Source organism: Thalia democratica, chromosome 9, assembly GCF_965202585.1.
Source record: "Thalia democratica chromosome 9, ktThaDemo2.hap1.1, whole genome shotgun sequence".
Taxonomy (NCBI): domain Eukaryota; kingdom Metazoa; phylum Chordata; class Thaliacea; order Salpida; family Salpidae; genus Thalia; species Thalia democratica.
This window is the reverse complement of record NC_139173.1, coordinates 8,642,917-8,661,511: the sequence shown is the minus strand read 5'-3', so window position 1 is coordinate 8,661,511 and position 18,595 is coordinate 8,642,917. Positions and strand designations below refer to the sequence as shown.

Sequence of the window (18,595 nt, the reverse complement as noted above, 5' to 3'; positions counted from 1 at the left end):
GTTTTTTAATAAACATTTTTTTAAATATATTAACCTTGATTTGAATTGATTCCTGTGTTAAATCTGTTTTAACTATTCTTTAAGATTACGTCATTCAAAATTTAAACATTTAACTAGCAAAATATTTGTAATACTTTAAACATTCGTTTAATTCTTAACAGTTTTATTGTACTTTTGAAGGATTTAAAAATAATTTTTTTGAATTATTTTATTCTTATAGCAGCAGAATGATAAGGTAATATTTAATTTACTAAAGTAAGTTTTAGGCAACAAAAACCGCAAAGCTTCTTACAACGTTAAAAATTAAAGTTTATAAACAATAAAAGTCGCATGTTAACGTGAGCTGCGATGGCCGAGTGGTTAAGGCGTTGGACTCGAAATCCAATGGGCATTGCCCGCGCAGGTTCAAATCCTGCTCGCAGCGCTTTTTGTCTGTTGATAAAAATTCTAATTAATATTGATTTAATCTGTTAAGGAATTGTATGCAAAGGTTTATATTAAAAAAACTTTTAAAAGTTTAACTTCAAAATAACCTTGTAAAAGAACTTGTTATCAACTTCTAAGTTATTTTTAAGGCAGCTAAATAAAATAAGTGGTCACGTAGTTTGACTATTCGTGTAAGACTCTGTTGCTTTAGAACTTAAAGTGTGACAAATTTTTCATAGTTTTTGTCCTTATTTTCTAAATTAACTTGTTTGCATCATGTTTTAATAATAATTAAGCATTTTACATTCAAATTGCTACTTTAATTATTACTATACTACTCAAGCATATAAAAGTTGTGTTCAATTTACTACGTATAAAGCTGTTTATTTGAATAATGAAACATAACTGACCAGTTATTATTCAATAAAAATACCAGGCACAAAAATTCAGTAAAACTAGATATATTTCAAGCAGTTTTCATCAGTAGAGTACAAAGCTAACAAGAGATAAGATTTTACAAACTTATATAGAAATCAAGCAATCAAAAAAGTAATCAAAGAGTTAAAAAAACAAAAGAAATTAGTAACAATTAAAATAACTTAAGTTTACTTACAAGGTAATTAATCTACAGTAAAACTATAATATAATGACAATATATATTATTTATTGAACGTTAAAAAAGCGCTCAAAAAGTTTAGTCTAGGGACCTAGTGAACAAAAAAACTTTTGGTTATCAAGTCGTATGCTTTTACAGTGTCCACATGCTTATACAGTTTCTTATGAGCTAAAAAAATATTTTTAAATTTTTAATTTTAACCCTTAAGAAATAAAAAATCAATGAAATTAAAGAATAAAATAAAAATCAAACGAAAATTAACTAAGTTATGTGTTTACTTAAGAAAGTTTTATTCATAATGTTCTCAAAAACTTGTCTAGAAACGTTGTAATTCTAAAATATGTCAGATTGGAAAGTTATCTCAAGTTGAAAAGCTCAAACTGAAAAATTGGATATCAACACCAGATATTTTTAGATACAAGACTGCAGTTCAAGTGGTATGAAGTTTTTATTTTTAACAGTGTTTATATTTCAGATTTATTTTGACAGTATTATATTTTATTATAGCTAAAAAAATATAAATTAAAGCAAAAAAAAAAATAACTTTTTAGATTTATTTTTAAAACAATAAAAATACATGGAGTTTATGCATTGCACACCATACTATTGCTTGGTTTCTATATAAGTTTGTAAAATCTTATCTCTTGTTAGCTTTGTACTCTACTGATGAAAACTGCTTGAAATATATCTAGTTTTACTGAATTTTTGTGTCTGGTATTTTTATTGAATAATAACTGGTCAGTTATGTTTCATTATTCAAATAAACAGCTTTATACGTGGTGAATTAGCACAACTTTTATATGCTTGAGTAGTATAGTGATAATTAAAGTAGAAATTTGAATGTAAAATGCTTAATTATTCTTAAAACATGATGCAAACAAGTTAATTTAGAAAATTAGGACAAAAACTATGAGAAATTTGTCACACTTTAAGTTCTAAAGCAACAGATTCTTACACGAATAGTCAAACTACGTGACCACTTATTTTATTTAGCTGCCTTAAAAATAACTTAGAAGTTGATAACAAGTTTTTTTACAAGGTTATTTTGAAGTTAAACTTTTAAAAGTTTTTTTAATATAAACCTTTACATACAATTCCTTAAAAGATTTAATCGAAAATATTTAGAATTTTTATCAACAGACAAAAAGCGCTGCGAGCAGGATTTGAACCTGCGCGGGCAATGCCCATTGGATTTCGAGTCCAACGCCTTAACCACTCGGCCATCGCAGCTCACGTTAACATGCGACTTTTATTGTTTATAAACTTTAATTTTTAACGTTGTAAGAAGCTTTGCGGTTTTTGTTGCCTAAAACTTACTTTAGTAAATTAAATATTACCTTATCATTCTGCTGCTATAAGAATAAAATAATTCAAAAAAATTATTTTTAAATCCTTCAAAAGTACAATAAAACTGTTAAGAATTAAACGAATGTTTAAAGTATTACAAATATTTTGCTAGTTAAATGTTTAAATTTTGAATGACGTAATCTTAAAGAATAGTTAAAACAGATTTAACACAGGAATCAATTCAAATCAAGGTTAATATATTTAAAAAAATGTTTATTAAAAAACCCGCTGAACGGAGTATCAAAATTCAATTCTGCAATAGAAAACTATTTAAACCACAAGTTATGCAAAATTTGATAAAAACTTAGCTAGAATATAATTAAACTTTAGAAAAATATTTTGTTTTAATGATAAATACTATATAATGGCTAATTAAATTAATGTACAAAACTAAAAATATACAATGAAGTTAAGCTAAAGTTTTAAACAAATTTATAAATAAAGCAAAAGTCATTTAAATATTGCTTACAAATTAAGTTGTTTTTTTTCATTGTGTTATTATGCACTATGTAGTATATGATGGTTGGAAACAAAAAAGGTTATTTGAAAAATACTGGTAGTATTTTAAACATTTGACTTTGGTAAAGTTAAGGTAAAATAAATCTATTTATCATAAATACCATCTAAGTTATCACTAACAAAATCACAAAAAGTTCTATTAACCTTAAAAAGTAAAACAGTATTATAAAACCACAAAAAAAAAATTATCTAGCAGCCTTAAAAAAATTAAATAAATTATAAATGTTAATGGAAGTAAGATATTTTAATACTGGATTTGGGTACAATAGTAAGAGAAAATCATTTACAACTTTAAAGCATTGTACGAAATCATATATGAAACTTAGCTTTTAGCACCTAATTAAGTAACTTTAAATAAAAAACTAACACCTTTCTACTAAACTCAGTTGAATGTTTTCATATTTAGAATAAACAATAATCAACATCCGAGACAACCTACGACCGGTATCGTCCTTATTAGGACTCATCAGACAGGCATAGTCGCGAGAAACCGCGTGTGAAGTTTATTATTATTGATGGCGAAACATCTCAACTTTGTTAATGATGGCCGTAATAATTAATTGCTAAAACTGATCAAACGAGCGTAAACAAAAATATCACAATAAGCTGACATTGTCTTAGAACTGTGAACGATTTGGCTAAGTAAATTTTTTGGATTTTACCCACAAACGTTTGCTTCAGTGCATATGCACTTAACCCCCCTTGGTAAGGTCTAAATAGCCGTTTCTCTCAACTATAGCTGCCTGATGAGTCCTAAACTGGTCGTAGGTCGTCTCGGATACTGTTGTTGATGGTCGTGTCTTAAATTTCATTATTTAGTGTACAGGCGAAACATCTCAACTTTTTTAATGATGGCCTAAATAAATACTGATTATATACATATTAATAAGTAATGTAAATAATAAAACTGAGTCAGTTGATAGAACTTAGCTATCAATGTGTTCATTTTAGAATTACACTTAAAAAGATGATATAATATGTTTGTTTATAATTTTCAAATAAACCTTTGCAAACAGCAGGTGGAAGATAAATGCAGATAAAACTATATTCAATCTTTTTTTATGCGGCACATTGAGTTTTTATCTTATTTTAAGAGTTAATAATTTCTTTTGACAAAACTACAAATTATGTTTTATTTTAGTACGTAGTTTTTAAAGTTGTACACTAAGGTGCACCTATTGCCCTAATCCTCGAGTCTCCAAATTAGATATTTTTTCAGCTTGGTGAATTACATAAAATAATACAAAAAAATAACTTCCTAGTTTTTAACACCATTCAGAAATTTTGACATTTTCTGAAACAAACCCTATGTAAATTGTATAAAAACTTAAGAATTCGACCTTTAAGTATTTGGTTGATATTTGTTCTACATGTTGCATTTTAACTAAAACACATTTTACGCGTTTTAAGACCATTTAAAAAAAAACTACGGACGTATTTTTTTCTATTTTATATAACTTTTATTATTTTTTGTTAGTAATTTTTTTTTGAGAAAATCAAAAGTCGCCTCCTTAAATTTTCTTCAAATCGTCTTAAAATGCGAAGAATGTATTTTTGTGATGATTGCAAAATGTAGAAAACTTTCTAACCAATAACTTTAAGATCAAATATTTTTTAAAGTCCCATACAATTTACATAGGTTTGTTTTTAGAAAAATGTCAAAAGCACGTGTTAAAAGCTTTTTTTATGTGATTCCTAACACTAAGGGAAATTTTTAAGGGGAAACACATGCAACCTATTGATTTTTCTATTTAAAAATTCTCATTTCAAAAATATCTCTGCAAACTGGTGTCTACAATCTAACACTGTATAAGATTGATACACATAACATACCCTTATAAAAAAATCTACTTCGTCGTAAAAATTTCTTTTACAGCAAATTTTCAATAATAATATGACAATTATAGTTCGGGTAGGTCAAGTTCTTAAAATAGAATATAAAGGGCAAAAACTCAAAAATTTATATGTATCTGAAAAAAAACAAAAAATGTGTACGGTAAGTCTAAATAAAACTTGCAAACTTTGTTTTTGGTTTTGTAAAAAACAGTTACTAAAAATAACTATACTTTAAAACTTGTTTTAGCTATATATCTAAAATTATTAAGAGTTTTTCAAAAAATAAAGTGTTTGTAGGTTTTGTATTAAACATACATACACACTTTCATTAAATTTTTTTTTTATAAAACTTGAGTTGTGGGCCTTTAAAAAAATTAAGAGCTTGAATTTTTTGATTTTAAAAAAACGTTCACCTATTTTAATAATAGTTGTTTTAGGAATTAAGTTTACTTTACTCAGAAATTTTAGTTTAATAAGTTAACTTCAGCCTTATGTTACTGAACTATAAAATATTTACTGTTTTCCAATAATTATTTTGCACGAAATAGAATAACTTTGTCAGACCGGTTAAACTAAATTACAAATTAGGAGCATCTCTTGACTTAATATCTAGATTATTTGTTATTTTAAATAAAATTAGCATGTTCTTTTTAAATCTAAAAACATTAGAAACACTTTACTTTTTAAACATCAAAGATACCCATTAAAAACTAGTAAAGCTTTATATCAGAATTTTTTTTTCAACTTATTAGAGAATTCATAAAAACACAAGCTTCATAACTTTTTTAATATTTCTTAAAACAAACTTTTACCTTATAGAAAAAAGTATTTAACTGTGTAGCAATAAGCTGTTTTTAAATAGAATTTTATAATAATCTAGAGCTTTATACGTGAATTGAGTTATGAATTACTTTAAATATATTATGCTTAGTTTACAGATTTGTTTTACATTCGTAGAGGTAATGCAGAAAATACTTGTGCAACTAGTAGCTTTATAACATACAGTAATTTTACTTATAGTGAATTTTCCTACGAATACTAAAATTAAAAACTTTTTTGTTAATTTTTTTCTACGATTTAAGTTGTTGTTTCAAGGTAAAATTGTGCACCGCTACTTTAGAAATGTTTAAAAGTATTGTAAAATAGTATGTGGTTCAATTGTTTTAATGTCTTTGTTCATTTTGTTAAGCAATTGGACCTAAAAACTAGATTAAAAAAAACGTAAACCAAACATTTTAGCAAAAAAGTTATCAAGCTTAAAAACACGTCGCGCGACAGACGTCTGTACATTGTCCATCCCATTGACTATATTCTACCAATAATAAGATAATAGATTAACAATTCCTGTTTATTTATTTTAAATTCAATCAATTTTGTCATAATGTAGGGGTGGACAACATACGGCCTGTGGGTAGGATCCGGCCTGCGACTAAACTTTTTATTGAAAATGCAAAAAGAAAATTTTAGATGATTGAAACACTAATTTAAACTAAACAAAAAATAAAACTTAGATATAAGTAAACTGAATTGTAAGAAAACTATAAAGCTAATTACTTAGACAAATTTTTATTATTTTAGTATAATTTTACAAAAAGATAAAAAAGTGGTCGGAGAAAGTCTATGTCGAAAAAATCTACTGGCCGTTATGTACAAAATGACATTTGGTGTATCGAGTAGAAAAGTTTTCAACCATGGTATAGGAATACTAATTGATTTATGAATAAAACAAATTAGTTAGAATTTTAGCTAGAACAAAAAAAAAATGTTGTGCCTTTTAATTATTTAGATTGAATTAATCAATGAACATAATTTTATTGATCCAGTTCAGTAAGCATACACTTAATAATATGCAAGTGGAAAATAATTTACCGTCAAATTTTAACTGAAAAATTTTGTACTTTTCATACCGAGAAAGGTTTATAAATATTAGTGAATTAACAGCACACAGAAATTTTTATTTTATACATTTTTACAAATTTCAAAAAACTTTATTACTGTGGTCTTATTAATGCTCGATGTTTTACTTTTAAATTACTTTCTACTTTTACTTTTAAAGTAATTTTGTTGAAAAAAAAATCTTACTTTATAAAATAAGCTAAAAAGGCCGGACCTGTATATAAAAAGTTTAAATAATTATTTTTGAAATACGTAATTTGTTTCGCAACACTTTAAGCTAAAACTTTTTAGTTATACCATACACTTACTTTAGAAACAATAGTTTGAACTTTTTAAATAGTAAAGTATATAAAAACTCTAAATGAAAAACAACACGGTTTTTGGGCAAAAAATGTTTAACTAGAGTTTAAAAAAAATTGTATTTTCATTATTACTTACCAAAAACAAATGTATAAATATATACCAACTATAAAAATATTATAAATAAAATTTTAATTTTTATTTAAATATAAATATATAAATTCAAAAACAAATACATGTTTTTGATATACTCATAATATACACAATTTGTACCAGAAAGTATAAATAAGGCAGAAAAAGGAGATGAAAATAAAAAAATTACATAAAATTAATAAATAACTGAATGATAAACAAAATCTACATATATAATCGTAGAAACTAAAGTACATATCTAATAAAAAATAATAATTGAAAGCTTAATCAAAACAGTATTTTTATTTAGACTTATATGAAAAAATCTTGAAAATGACTTTGAAAAATTTTGATTTAAATGTTTTTAATTGACATAGCAACAAACAGCTCACTTTAGTAAAGTTGTTTTTATGCAAGTATTTCAAAGTATTATCAATGCAAAGTGCAAATATATGATTATAAAACTTACTTGTTTTTATTCAAGTCAGTTAAAAAAAAAACTTTATATTCTAATTGTTTGTTTAAGCGCATCAAAGAAAAATGTCGGAAGTATTTTATGTGCATAAATGAAATTGGGAACGGTTTAGCAATTTATTAATAAACCTACTACTAACAAGTTTATCAGTTTAGTGTCAAAAATAAAAGAATTATAAGTTCTATACTTCTTTGTCAGTTACATTTCAAAAAACTTATTTATCAAATAACAAGATAAGAAATTTATATGAACTCAAACTATTAAAAATAGTTTTGTGTAATACTTTGTTATGATATTTGTAATAAGCTAAGTAAAAAAATATAACTTTAACTTCAGCACATAAACGATTGTACGTAAACGTTTATCAATTTTTCTATTTCATTATTCATTACAAATTCAACCTAATGTTTCACTTCCACCAAGATTTTCCCTTCTTCTTCCCACTTTCCCTTCTACCGTTCCCTCCCTTGCTGTGCTTGTCAACTAATGCGCGGTAATTGTGTTCGTAATCGTCATCATCGATAGGAATGTCTTTATCTTAACAAATAAATACTAAGTAATTAATCTAGTAGTTACACACTTTATCAGAAACTTTATAAGCATTTAGTAGATATTTAAGCAAAAAGAACTGAGACTTATTATTTGTTGAAAATTAAAAGGGCAAAGAGTATTAAAAGCTAAAAAATGTTTTAATATCCCAATAGGGACAGGAGAAATATTAGCAGAAATTAAGAAAGTTTAATCAAAAGTTTAATCAGGTAACTTTAATCTAAGCACCGTTGTCGTGAAGCCGATCCCCATAAAAATTGCTTGATGACGAGGCTGCCATGGCAACAGGGTGGTCGTACGATCTCACGCTTGGCTGGTTTCGAGAAGAACCTTCCCTGGATGAAGATTTTCTGTTTGAGCAAAATTTAAAAAGTATATCAAATACTTGATTGAATGTTTATTTGTGTTAAGTAAAGAAACGAATAAAAATACTAGGTTGAAAGTTAGTTAAAATACTTTGTGTTTTTTGGGGGTGGCGGCCTTGCGGGTTGGTTTTGAGTTTTTATTTTCGGAGTTCCCCTGGATGGGACGCCCCTTTCTTGATGGGTCCTTCTTTGCTCGTTCAGCGAACTTCTTTGGTCTCCCCTGTGGTCCCCCCTGTGATCAACCCTGTGTTCAGATCTGTGGTAATTTTCGTTCAACATGTCTCTGGACCTTGGCCGGTTTGAAGGCTAAAATAAAAAAAAAAAAATTTTTTTTTGTAATTAATAAACATTTTAAGAAGAATTATCTATAAAAGATGCTTGAAACACCGATACATAAAGAGAAAGCTTTATCGATTTGATATTTATTTTATAAGGTAGAGTATTACAAGAACGATTATCACTGGGTCGCTCTATTTGAAGCAAAAAAGGCAGCCTAAAGGACCATAAATAAGCCTGAGGAATATCATATAATATTTATCTAATGAGAAAACTTTTAAAAATATAGTAATAGCAAAAAAATTACTCTTATTTAAGGTTGAACACTTACAAAATTAACATTATTAGCAAGAAAAAAAAAAGCTTAACCTTATAAGTCAAAATAACTAGCCTAGGATTTAGGAATAAAGGCCAAACCTAAGTAAGCCGCGACATCTGTCATCATTTGAGTTTTTAATTAAAACGCAGTTATATAGTGATTATATATTTTTACTAATATATTTAGTTTTGTCTAAAACTACATGTAAGTTTACCACATCTACTGTCAATTTAAAAAGCAGTTTGATTGAAAGCAATTGAGTTGTTGTCAACAAACATTTTGAAGGAGCCAGTCAAATTGAGATACCCGATCTATATCTTAATTTAGAAAAAAAGAAGCTAATTTAAAGGAAAATAATTTAAACCTGCTTCGGTCGTTGAGGTCTAAGGCGAACTTTCGATGCTTCTTTCAGTTCTGCTTCATGAATGTGCCTTTAAAAATACAATATGAATTTATTTGATTTGATTAAAAAAAAAGTTATTAAACTATAATTAAGAGTTTTTTAATTTTATTTGCAAACACTATAAATCTAGTGACTGTTTTAAAAATAAAATGTTTTAAAACCCCGAACAAATTTAAAGCTAACATTCATGGTTGCCACAGATCAAGCTGAGACAAATTTCCTGACTTTTCCTGACTTTTTACAAAATTTTCCTGACTTTTCTAAATAAAAATGTTAAATTAAACTTATTCTAAAATACATAACCTAACACTTGAAACTATATAAAGCTTTCAATTTAATTTTAATACAGGTTAAAACAACAGCTTTTTTGCTAAATTCAATCATCAAATTCCATTAAACCACTTGAACCATCTGTGTATGATTGATGCATTTGCAATAAACAGCTCTATCAGCACAATACTTGTATTATTTACCTTATAAACACAGCTTGTCTGAAAAAAGACATAATTTTTTAGCACCTCCTAGCATAAATGTATCTAAATAAACCAAACGACATATAAGGAACTTTTACAATTAAAACCTTAACTTAATAACGAACTTTCACAACTAAAATCTTAAAACAATAACGTACTTGTTATTAGAAAAATTTTGCAGTTTTATAAAGGATATTTTACTAATTTATACCAGAAGAAGGCATTAAATAATTTTTTTAATTTCTGTGAAAATTTTGGAATTTTATTCTGACTTTAAAGGATTTTTACTTAACTTTTACCATTTGAAGGCTTTGGAAGATAAGAAATTTTGTAAATTTAAACTGACAAAATCTGACTTTTTTAAACATTTTATCAAATTTCCTGACTTTTTTTCAAAACCCCCTATTTTTTCCTGACTATTGTCATTAAAATTTTTTTTCTTGACTTTTCCTGACCATGTGGCAACCCTGAACATTTCGTAGTAATTAAAATATAATTACCGTATACATTTTTCTATTTATCATATATTCACCTGGCTAGTTCTTCATCTTGTAACAAAACAGCTTTGTTTTTGTCTAGCTTCTCAATTTTCCTCCGTTCTAATTCTTGCTTGTCTTTCAAGTACATCCTACGTGCAATTTCCTAAAAAAAACATAATGATGTCATCAACAATATCAATTTAAATTTAACTTATTTCATTTAAAACAACACACAACAAACTAGAGTTTCATGCATTTTACAACTTTCTAATTTTGAAACATAAGCAACTTTTGTTCAATAACTATAATTTATCTCACTTCATCGGTAGTGTATCTGTCAGGTTGTTTATAATTTTTGTTTTCTCTTCCGTTGTTAATTCTCATGTTTTTCATCATCTGTTCGGCTATTTTCTGATCATTTATTACTTGAAGCTTTTCTGCAAAGTTGTATGTTTTTTAAGGATTATATGTGACTATAGAACTTATTCAAAACGATACTTATAGAACTTAGTTTGTGCTAAATGATTTAATAGGTTGATATGGTTTAATAATCTATATATTAAAGTTTAAAGTACAGATTCTTTTAACATTTAAATTGCAGATTTATTTCAATACTTGTTTAGATAAATTTATTATTTTAGGTAAAATCGTTAGGTTGTATATTATAGCACGATAAACTCTTGAAACAACTAAGTATAAATATTAATAAAAAAACAAATAAATTTAAAAGTATTTTACTACCGAGCTGTTTTCTTTTCTTTTCATCTTTTTCAGCCAATTCCAAAGCTTTTCTCTGTACAATAAATATTTATATTCAAGCTTAAATAAAAAATGTAATAAATAGCATTATAACACTAAGGAATAAAATAAGTTAATAGCTGATAATTAGTTTTTTACAAATGGCTTGGAATTGGCAACCGATACGCAACAATTGACATGAATAATTAACAAAACAACAATAGATTATATTGTTAACTGGTGTTTAAATTCTAGACTTACATAAAATCATTTGCTGACTTAAATGTTATAAATTTCATAATATAAAACTTTTTAATCTAGTTTAGATAGAAAATTGTTTTCTATCAAGCTCAATGTTCTTTTTATGAGTTTATTCAAACGTATATTTTGTTTTAATCTATATTTTAACTATTGCATCTACTGACATTGAAAACCAACAATAGTTATAAAAAAGTTTTTCTAGAAAATAAAAATTCAAATGTTACAAAAATAAAAATTCAAAAAAAGCATAAAAATTAAGAATAAACTTTCGTTAGTTAACAACAACCAACTTTATTAAAAATGGTACTACAAAGTTAAATGAGAAAAACACAATTTATGGATTATTAAAGACATTATACAATACATATACATTTACATATACATTTACAAGTACAATAGTATATTTTATAATAACATTGGTACTTGAATTATACAAAAATACCTGGCTCAAACGATCAATCCTTTCTTTTCTCTCTTTCTCTTCCAAGTCCCTTCTGTAGTACTTCTGCTGAATGTAAGCAGCTTTTCTCAAGTTTTCCTCCTCTCTGTATAGAGTGTTTTAAGTGGTAAAAAGTGATAAAATATTTTATTTGTAGTAAAAACTCTTTATAAAGTCTTTTAACACTTAAAAGAAATTAATAATAAAAATTATTAACTAAGAATAAAGCAAAGATGTAGTTTTAGAAAAGTTTGGCTGCTACCATCTGTTTCAAGAACTAAACTTTAAAAGTAAATTAAACATCAATTTTTGCTACCACTATGCTTTATGTAAGTAGGTTTAGTTTGAGTTTAAGAAAAAAAAAAACAGTTAAGTAATACAGTAACCTCTTGCTTATTTACGCATATTGTGTCCACAGAAAAAGTGCGTAAATATACGAGAGGTACCAAATATACTTATTATAATTGCTGTTTTTGATATTGCTTCTAGTTTAAAGCAGACTGGGGATTTTCCGACTTTTAAAAATTTGTTTATTTTGTTTTTAAATATCAAAACAAAAGATAAAAGTAAACATTTATTAAAAAAAAGACTTAAATTTATCTAAAATAACAATGCTTGTGAAAAATTTTTACTAATTTTAAAAATAAGTAGATTATCTTTTGATCTTTATTTATATGTGACTTATTTGATACTTAACATTTATATTCTATTCTACTTAGCAAATTCAATTTATAATTAAGCATTTCTTTACAATTAAGAAATGGTGTGGTGTCTACATTAAAATTTGTTTCTAAAGCCTTTTACAAAAATATGCATTAGGTGCTGTAATGGATTTCTTCTGTTGAACAAAAATATACAAAATATAAGAAAAATGTTTAATAAACATTGTTTATGTTACTAAAGCTTTTTTTAGTTTGACCTATGTCCACATAAGGATAAACTTGTCTTGCATTGAATTTAAGATATATTAATGGACTTTTGAGTAGGAATGAAATTCCATGCCATAAGAATTTAAGGATTTGAAATTTTTTATTTATTAAAAGGTATAAAAGGAGGGGTGTTAAGACACCTAAGCAATAAAGGTTAAAGCCATAGAGTACAATAGGTTCTTTATGGAAGGCACAAACTAAAAATGCAAAAAATATTACTCTCTTTATTTCATTATACTTTCATTATTTAGCACAGTCATATTTCTTTCAGAATTTTACTTTAAACTCTTATTATTAACAAAATTTCTATTATAATGAGGTATAACTAAAGGTTTTTTCAATTAGTCAAGGAACATAGTTTACAAAGTCTAAAGATATAGAGAGGTGAGTTAACATTTAAAAACATATTTTAAATAAAAAATATACAATAAACCTAGTTTGTGCCACAGTAAAAAAAAAGAATTTTTAAACTTTTTAGAATTCTTAAATGCGTAACAAAAACGAGAGAGCGTAACGTCATAAGTGCGTAAAGATGCGAGAGTTTACTATACATTATTAATTTAAATCGCTGGTTTTAAGTAATAAAATGGAATCAAACTAGAAAAATAATCAATGTGTGAAAACTGTAAACTTTTATAACATAACTTAACTATTTACAGTTTTTAAAGAGAAATGACAAACAAATAATGCTTTTTAAATATGTTTAAGCCACACTAACTCTTTAGTCTTTTATACAATGTAGCTAGCTTTCATTTCAAACAACATAAATAGTAAGACATTAAACAATTTATAAAATTATTTTAGGGAAATATTTTAGTACATTATTAAAATGTAGAGAACTCCCTATTAATAAATCAAAAGTTTTAATCTACGATTGTCTAATATACAAGCTCACTTAGCTTGCACAAAGTATTATTTAGTTAAACTATTTTTTCAAACTTTAGTTTGTCAGAAATAAATCAAAAAATAATCTACATATGAGACGCGTTTATGTTAAAAAATTGATATTAGTTTTTATTAGTTTTTATTTTTTAAAAACAATCATGATAAAGGATAAATATAAACAACACCGTCGAGTTAGTAAATTAAGTATTTGTACTTTCGGTTAGTAGATGTTTTTCATTGAGTTTAATAAAATTCATATGTACAAGACATTTCTAAAACCAGAAATTTTATTTTAATAAAAACATGTTAAAGTAAATATAGTCGGTATTTTTTTTTTGACTTTCGGTAGTAATCATGCATGAAAACTTGAAAATTTCACAAAAAAAACTCATAAAAGTGGTGCTCACCTTTTTTTCTTCCACTCCTGGTGTTTCCTGTCTTCGACATCCTGAAGCTCTTTCGCTTTCTTCAGATCGTGTATCGCAAGTTGCCTTATTTCTATATTTCTCGCGTAATGACGCTCCTCTGAATTGTAAAAATACATAAATATGTGTTTAGTTATATATAATAATCGGTAAATTTGAGTTGTTTTGAGTTTTTAAAATTTTTTGATTAAAAAAAGTTAAATATTACAAAAATTAAAGACTAGTGCTTAAATAAACGAGCCTAAAAGTCATCAAAACTTTAATGTTGACTACGTAAAACCAATTTTAATTTATGAGGTATTTTATAAAACTATTTTATAAAATTACTACTTTAGTTTATTAAAAAGTTTAGTTTATTTAATTTTAATTAAACTAAACTGTATACAACATTAATTAATCAAAATTTTATTTGTAGAACTTAGTTTCACCCTTTAAGGGATCTTCAGTTACAATTCAAATCTGAAAAATAAAAGTAAAACAAAACATGGAAGATACTAAAAAGTAAAACAAAACAAGTAAATTAGAAATTGTAACTTATGATATTTAGAAAGTGTCTTAAACATGAAAATTTTATGTACTAGAATTACTTAATAAATTGAAAACTTTTACTTAGGTATTGAACATATAACTACTAAATTAAAAAATACAATCAGCTTAAAGTGAATAAATAAACTAAATGACTTACATATTACCATGAACAAAGGAATTTGAACTAAATTTATAACTTGATAAACTACTAGCTAGCTGGAGTTAAACTGAACTAATTTAAAATTGCATTGGAATTTACTTGTTTTGTTTTACTTTTTAGTATCTTCCATGTTTTGTTTTACTTTTGTTTTTCAGATTTAAAGATTGTAACTGAAGATCCCTTAAAGGGTGAAACTGAGTTTTACAAATAAAATTTTGATTAATTAATGTTGTATATTTGTATCCTTATTTTCAAATAGGTTGAGAACTATTTTTGTTCAATTTAGAACTTCAAATATAAACTTACACTAAACTGTTTCAGATTTACTTAGAACTTAATTACATCCTTTATTCAGGTTTGACAAAAGTTTTTGAGAAAATTCTTCTAAGTTTTCTGAACTTCTTTTAGGTTTTCGAAAATACAGTTTTTGGGTCAATTTTTGGTATAAATTCAAATTTAAGGTATATCTGGTACATAATAATAACATTAAAAATATACTCTAAAGCTACTTAAAATGTGTCTTTTAGTAAAAAAAATATTGATAACAAAAAAACCATACATAAATGATGGATATTTTGTATCAAACATAAATTTTATAACTTTACATGTAAAAAATATTGAAAATTTCAGGTTTTTCCAGGTTTTATAGTTATTTTTGTTCAAAATTCAAGGTTTTTTTTTGAAATTTCTTAATTTACTTGTTTTTCCAGGGTTTTTTTAAATGCCAGGTTTTTTGGCAACCCTGTGTATTAGACAAGTTATACTTAAAACAGAAAAGCTTGGTAGACTATTTATTCCATTGTTTATTTATACACTGTAAAAATTAATGACAAATTAATTGTAAAAGTGGGTTTAAAAAATTTACTTACCATTCTAACTTGTGCTCGTTTTTAATCAGTTTTACTTGTGAATGTTTAAAAGTGGAGTAAAAAGTATTAATTGTAGAAATTCTTTTGACAAACTTACATTTTTGTAACCATACAACTGTTGGTTTTTGCTTAAGTTTAGTCAAATTTTTCATTTTACATCATTAATATTTAATCATCATGAAAAACTGTGAACAATAGGCTTTTTGTTTGTTATTTTTAATTAAATGTAGCTCGAAGTTTTCGTCTTATCTCTTAATATCAAATATGTTCTTAAGTTTTATTTATCGTTATATGTGTAATTGTGTTTTTCCACTATCGACATTACATTTTATTTATATAGTCAAGTAACGTAATTTACTCAAAAATATTACTAAGCACAACATAAATAACTTTAAAAATAACACCTATTAAAGTTTTACCTAAAACAAACTTGATTAAAAATTAACTTAGCTTTTAACATTGTAAAAATCATACAAAATTATATTTTTTAGTTAACAATTTTAAATATACAAATCATGACTATTTACTATGTTTCTTTTTTCAAAATTTTCAAAAGTGTTTTGCTCTAACAGACTTATAGCTAACTAAGAAGCTAACTTTTTTGAGATGTCTTTTCATGTGATTTGACACGCACAAAAAATGGGCTAAGCAAATTCTAAAATTTAAATTTTTGAGGGCAACATATTCACTCTAATAGACAGTATTTTTATCAATTCTTTTTTTAATAATGAGTCAAGGGAATTCCATAGACTTCTAATCAGATTGAAGTTGCAATAAGAAGAGTTGAATCTTTTGACTGTTATTCAAAATTCTAAAATAATGTTTTTGATACAGACTTGCAGCAACGTACTGAGCTACATAACTGTTATGCTTAAACAATTTACAGCAGATACAAATAATTCAGTAGTATCAGCAGTTCTTAAACTAAAAAGTAATCAAGGAAAAATTAAAACTTGCTTTATGTTAATATCAAATTATCAAAACTATTTTGTTAGATTTTTTTTAATAATTTGGTTTAAATTGATGAAAGTCAATATAAATATTTAAGAAACACAAAATACGCATGATTTAATCTTTAATAAAATGTAATTCATACAACTATAAATTAAACTTAATATTTTAAAAAACTTTACACAAATTATGATGATGCAAACAATAAAGTATATAACTTACAAACAAATAACAACAATAAAAAAACCTTCTTCTTTCTGAAGCCTCAGTGCGAGTTCACCATCTTCTCTAACCTTGCAAACAGTGATTGCTGGAAATAAAACATTAAAAATTTTATATATTTTACTGAATAAAAACTTTTTGAATAGAGTGAAATAAATAGATAAACTTATGTTAGTGCAAATACGTGAATGTAAAAACATGAACACAAACTTTCAAAAATAGTTGTAAATATTTATAAAATTAGAACATATTGAAATTATAACATTTAATCATTTCCAATTTTAAAATATATATTTTATTTTAAATTGATTGAAATAAATTGAAATGACAAAATTTGAGCTTTAAATTTTTCCCACATAAATTTCAAAGACAAATAGTTTATCTTCAAATCATAATTAATCAACATATTTATATACGAAATTTTAAGTTTATTTATTATAAAAAATTTGAAAAAGACTAAAAAATATTTCACGAAAATTCCGTTTTTGAAAACAGTTTACATTCATTATGTCTGATTTACTCACAGCTAGTGCATTCCATCACAATACATATAATATGAAATTAAAAAGATCAAGTTAATAAACTTAAAGTATTTTCTTAAATATGTATATTTGCGTGTTCAAATTTAAGTTTGTAAAATTTTAAACTATTTTTTACAGAAACAAATTACGTTTAGAATATTAATGCTATAAATTTTCATAAACCAAAAAGTACGTTAGACTAAATGTTTTATAAAAACTGTTATGATACTCGCTTTGGATTTTTTAAATTATATTTTTGGTTTTTATACAAATAAACCAAAAAGTATCTAGTTAATATTTAATTCTTATCTCAGTGGTTCTTCATAGTTATTGATAAAACTAGATTATTAAAAAAAAACTTATTTTTTTTTGAAGTGACGGACTTAAGAAAAAAAATTGTTGTTGTTTATACACTCGAATGATAGACCACATCTTAAGGAACCAGCTTTGTAAAAGTATTATCTGAACATCTAAATTGACTAATTTGATTAATGTATCAACGCGTTTTGTGCACGGCACAAAAACTTCAAAAATTATGAAATAGAATGCAACTTCATTTTAAGCGGCATTAAACCACAAACTGTATGAAATGTAGTTCAGACATCTCACTAAAGTTTGATTTATATTCTACTTTTATTTTCTACGCGGTTTTCATGCAAATTTAAAGCAGATTTCAAACCCAACCACTAGAATGTCGCATAAATTTTGTTATAAAACTCATTCGTGACTGTTTTAAATTATGATTGATTAATAAGCACGGGTGTTTACAAGAAAACAGTTTTTGATTAGTATATTGATTATAAAAATTATTTTTTTGATTAATTTTTTCATAGTAAAAATATTGTTGCAGTATAACTAAAACAATTAAAAACAAACGTACCTTGGTCAACATCTAAAGAACTTTCGTCAATAGAATTCTCTGAGCTTAGATTATTTTTATTGTCGCCATTTAGATTTGAAGACATTATAAAACCTGAAAACAAGCACAAAATTTACCAGAAGATATATTAAACAACTAATTCAGGAATTTTCAAGTAAAGAAATGTAGAATTGATATATAAAAACTTTATAAGGAACATGACAAACAGTTTTAGGAAACTAGATAGCTTATTTTAAAACTGGTTTTATAAAAGTTGAAATAAATTAATTTCGATCAAATTTTAAAAATGTTTTAAACCTTTATCATATAAAGTTTAGAAAACTTTAAAATAGTGAAATGTAAAAGAAGTTGTTAAATAAATTTAAATAAACTTTAC

General features: G+C 25.3%; 1 protein-coding gene and 2 non-coding genes across 4 annotated transcripts; 1 reads left to right on the top strand and 2 right to left on the bottom strand.

The window, feature by feature from the left end:
* Nucleotides 1-342: 342 nt before the first annotated feature.
* On the top strand, nt 343-424 carry Trnas-cga (transfer RNA serine (anticodon CGA)). Its single transcript has one exon. It is a non-coding gene; the product is annotated as a tRNA-Ser (tRNA).
* A 1,766-nt stretch (nt 425-2,190) lies between these two features.
* Nucleotides 2,191-2,272, bottom strand: Trnas-cga (transfer RNA serine (anticodon CGA)). Its single transcript has one exon. It is a non-coding gene; the product is annotated as a tRNA-Ser (tRNA).
* Nucleotides 2,273-7,415: 5,143 nt separating this feature from the next.
* On the bottom strand, nt 7,416-18,323 carry LOC145844042 (uncharacterized). 2 transcript variants are annotated; one of them, XM_082951371.1, is made up of 11 exons: nt 18,220-18,323; nt 16,844-16,906; nt 14,071-14,188; nt 11,853-11,955; nt 11,153-11,204; nt 10,730-10,848; nt 10,465-10,574; nt 9,421-9,487; nt 8,553-8,767; nt 8,325-8,446; nt 7,416-8,084 (listed from the first exon to the last, which is right to left on the bottom strand). In XM_082951371.1, exons 1-11 carry the CDS (start codon nt 18,302-18,304, stop codon nt 7,957-7,959), a joined length of 1,182 nt encoding a protein of 393 aa, XP_082807497.1. In that variant the 5' UTR covers nt 18,305-18,323; the 3' UTR covers nt 7,416-7,956. The 2 variants fall into 2 exon arrangements, with proteins under 2 accessions (XP_082807497.1, XP_082807498.1); XM_082951372.1 differs by having other exon boundaries at nt 8,325-8,431.
* Nucleotides 18,324-18,595: the final 272 nt, after the last annotated feature.